Source organism: Equus asinus, chromosome 25, assembly GCF_041296235.1.
Source record: "Equus asinus isolate D_3611 breed Donkey chromosome 25, EquAss-T2T_v2, whole genome shotgun sequence".
Classification (NCBI taxonomy): Eukaryota; Metazoa; Chordata; class Mammalia; order Perissodactyla; family Equidae; genus Equus; species Equus asinus.
In genome coordinates, this window is record NC_091814.1 from 10923594 (window position 1) to 10927473 (window position 3880).

The following is a 3880-nucleotide window of genomic DNA, read 5'->3' on the forward strand; positions in this document are numbered from 1 at the left end:
GCTGAATTTGTTTATGAGCTCTAGTAATATTCCTGTGGATTTGGTATCTACTATACGTAGGATTTATGTATATGTAGGATCATATCATCTATGAATAGAGACAGTTTTACCTCTTCCTTTCCAATGTGAGAAATTGTGCTCCTAGTATTTTAAAACTATAAATAGAGATCAAGATTTACACAACTGGAAAAAAAAAAAGCTACAATGGAGAACACTGAAAGGTAGCGCTGATTCTGATTCTGCAGGTGATTGAATTCTTCTTTACATCTTTCTACATTTTCTTAATTTTTTGCAATGAAATTTTATTTCTTAGAAAAAAATAAGATGCTTACCAAACCTGGCAATGATAGGAGATAGATATTACCAAGACGGTGAAAAATGTGCTCAGATGAATGTAGGGAATAGTGGCTTATTGTTAGTTTTAACCAAGTCTACATTTATTTTCACCCACCAGCAGCCATGCAAATTTGTGGGAGGTCCCCAGGCCTGAATTGGCTAGATCTGTTGAGTGAGAAGTTGGAGTTTCTCTGAAGACACTCCTGAACACCCCTCTCCACAGTCCAGGCTGTTCTATATCCAACATTATCTGACATGGCCCAGAAAGTATACAAAGCCATTCGGGGTGCTCTCTATACATTCTCACTATGGCTTATTTTTTCTCATTGTTTTGTAGCTATGACACTATTTGAAATGAACAATCAAACAGAGGTCACTGAATTCATCTTCTTGGGATTTTCCAACCACCCCAAACTACAGGGCTTGTTCTTCCTGATCTTCCTGGTCATTTACCCGACAACTCTCCTAGGGAACACTCTTATTATAATGGCCACCAGGATCGGTCCTGCTCTCCACACTCCAATGTATTATTTCCTCAGCAACCTGAGTTTCTTGGATGTCTGCTACACATCCACCACCATTCCAGTCATGCTGATGAACTTCTTCCTGGAGAAGAAAACCATCTCATATGAGGGCCGCCTCTCCCAGATTTTCTTCCTTGTGACATGTGCTGGCACTGAGGGTGTCTTATTGGCTGCTATGGCTTATGACCGCTATTTAGCCATTTGCCACCCTCGTCAATATTCAGTCCTCATGAGTGTGAAGGTCGGTGCTTTTTTGGTGACTGGGTCTTGGCTATGTGGCCTGGTGAATTCTGTGACACACACAGTACTGGCAGCCACACTCACTCTGTGTGGGCCCAACCAGATCAGCCACTTTCTCTGTGACATCCCACTGCTCCTGAAGCTCTCCTGCTCAGACACCTCTCTCAATGAGTCTGTGCTCCATGTGGCCAGTGCCACCATTGGCCTGAGCCCCTGTCTGTTTACTGCAGTGTCCTACATACTCATCATCTCTGCCATCCTTAGGATTCCCTCTGCTCAGGGCAGGAGCAAGGCCTTCTCTACCTGTGCATCCCACCTCACCGTGGTGGTGGTCTTTTATGGAATGGCCAACTTCAACTATGACAGACCCAGAGAAGGCTACAACCTGGATGTGGACATCCTGGTCTCTGTGCTGTTCTGTGTTATGACCCCCATGTTAAACCCCATCATCTATAGCCTGAGAAACAAAGAGGTCAAGGGTGCCCTGAGGAAGCTGAGTGGAAGGTGGGTGTTCCCTGCCAATATTTGTGTCTGGATCAATGGTCTTAAAACTGTGGTGGGTGGGCCGGCCGAGTGGCATAGCGGTTAAGTGCGTGCATTCCACTTCTCGGTGGCCCAGGGTTCACCAGTCTGGATCCTGGGTGCCGACATGGCACCGTTTGGCAAAAAGCCATGCTGTGGTAGGCGTCCCATGCATAAAATAGAGGCAGATGGGCATGGATGTTAGCTCAGGGCCCGTCTTCCTCAGCAAAAACAGGAAGATTGGCAGTAGTTAGCTCAGGGCTAATCTTCCTCAAAAAAAACCCCAAAAAACAAACAAAAAAAAAACTGTGGTAGGCAACCACCTGAAAAAACTTCCAAGGTATTTGTAACATACACTGCTTTAGAAAGAATATTCAGATCCTCAATTCCTACATATCAGTTCCTAAAATTGATCTTCCCAGGAACTTCGTTTCTCTCCTCCCTTTCCACAAGTACTCTCTTCCCACTTTGCAAAGTCAAGATGTGTCAGATATTTTGTGTTGGTTCTCAGCACCATCTCAATCCTTCTAAGTTCTCCCCACATTAAAGGGACTGAAAGCCTGGAAACCTCATTTCCCAGGCTCACTTGCCAGCATTGTTCTATTTCAGATTCTGCCAATGTAAGAGTCATACATGAGAGATTAGAAGAAAAAGAAATAAAGAAGAAATTGTCTTCTTTTGGATCTGGTAGCAGTGGCAGAAACAGACTCCTGTGGTGGCGTTAGCTGATGTTTACAGTCTCCCTTAACAGCAGTTCTTGAAATATAAGGTCACGCAAGTATGGAATGCGTGTCTCTCTATAAGGAGGGTAGAGGCTTCCATGAAGAGGGTAATATTACCTGCCTTCCCCCTTTCTTTTTTGCTCTTCCAACAATTTTATCACTTATTTTCTGTGTTAAATTCCTCTAGGTTGAAATACCTAAAGTAGTTTTTATTTCCTCTGTAAGCACTAACTGCTGCGGCATTTTATATCAGGAGTGGCTCTAGGAAACAGATGCACAGAGGTGGAAGTCTGGGATTGGATATCTGATGTGTGCAGTTTGAATGTATTGATGATAGCATAGTCAATGGAAAATGGGGAATCTGACCATCCATGGTGTGCAGTAACAAAACAGATGCTTAAAATTATCAACAGTCATTATCTGAAATAAAATGTCTTGAAAACTAGGCTCTGGAATGCCAAAATACTGCTGCAACTGACCTTTATGGTGGGAATGAAGACGACAAGATGGTTTACTAAGTGCTATTACTGATTGCAGTGGGAAGCTTATAGGAAGAAAATGACAGACTTAGGCATTAAATTCCCCTCTCAAGCCAAGGTCAAACAAGCAGAAAATATTTTGTTTCTCAAAACTGATGAAGCTTAATATCAGAACAAAAGTCTGATTTTGTGGGCTGCATAAGCACAAAGTAAACTGTAATTCCACAATTTCTCCAGGTCTCTTATGTACCACTTAGGGCCTTGACTTGGGAATGAGTGGGACTCTGATACTTAAAATGGGAAAATACAGTGGATTTGGACAAATCTTAGAACCCTGGACTACTATGACCAATAGTAGAAGTTAATGGAAGACTACAGTAGCCCAAGAAAGGGAGGACCATAAGAGCTCATACCTCTTAGAACTAAAGGTTTGTGTCACTTCTTTAACTGAGGCAGTAAATGAAAGGAAAGAGAACAAAGAATGAATAGAAGAAGAAGGAAGCTATAAATATCAACCATGGCCTCACGACATAACAGATATGGGGTCTCCAGCAGCCATGCATAATTGCTTCCCTTTTTTGCTCTCTATATGTGTATATACTAACTAGGTATTTTTCCCTTTTCTTTTTCTTGGTGTTCTTTATAAAGAATGTTGATGGATGATTAATTTCATTATTTAGCCTGTTGTGATGGCTAATTTTATGTGTCAACTTGACTGGGGCATGGGGTACCCAGATATTTGGTCAAACATTATTCTGGGTGTTTCTGTGAGGACGTTTTTGGATGAGATTAGTATTTAAGTCAGTAGACTGAGTAAAGCAGTTTGGGTGAGCCTCATTCAGTCAGCTGAAGGCCTCAACTAACCAGTTGTTCTATCAGTTAGAACAAAAAGACTGACCCTCCGCTGAGTAAGAGACAATTTTTCCTGCTAGAGGACTTTTGAATGGGGACATCAGGGGCTTTATTCCCTGCCATGGAACTGAAACATCAGCTTTTCCTGGGTCTCAAGCCTGCTGACCTTCACACTGGCACCTTACCATTGGCTCTCCTGGTTCTC

The 3880-nt window shown here is 42.6% G+C and overlaps 1 protein-coding gene across 1 annotated transcript; it reads left to right on the plus strand.

Moving 5' to 3' along the window:
- The first annotated feature begins 675 nt into the window (after window positions 1-675).
- On the plus strand, window positions 676-1689 carry LOC123280842 (olfactory receptor 5V1-like). The gene has a single exon (XM_044758652.2). It carries the CDS (start codon window positions 676-678, stop codon window positions 1687-1689), a length of 1014 nt encoding a protein of 337 aa, XP_044614587.1.
- The last annotated feature ends 2191 nt before the right edge of the window (window positions 1690-3880 follow it).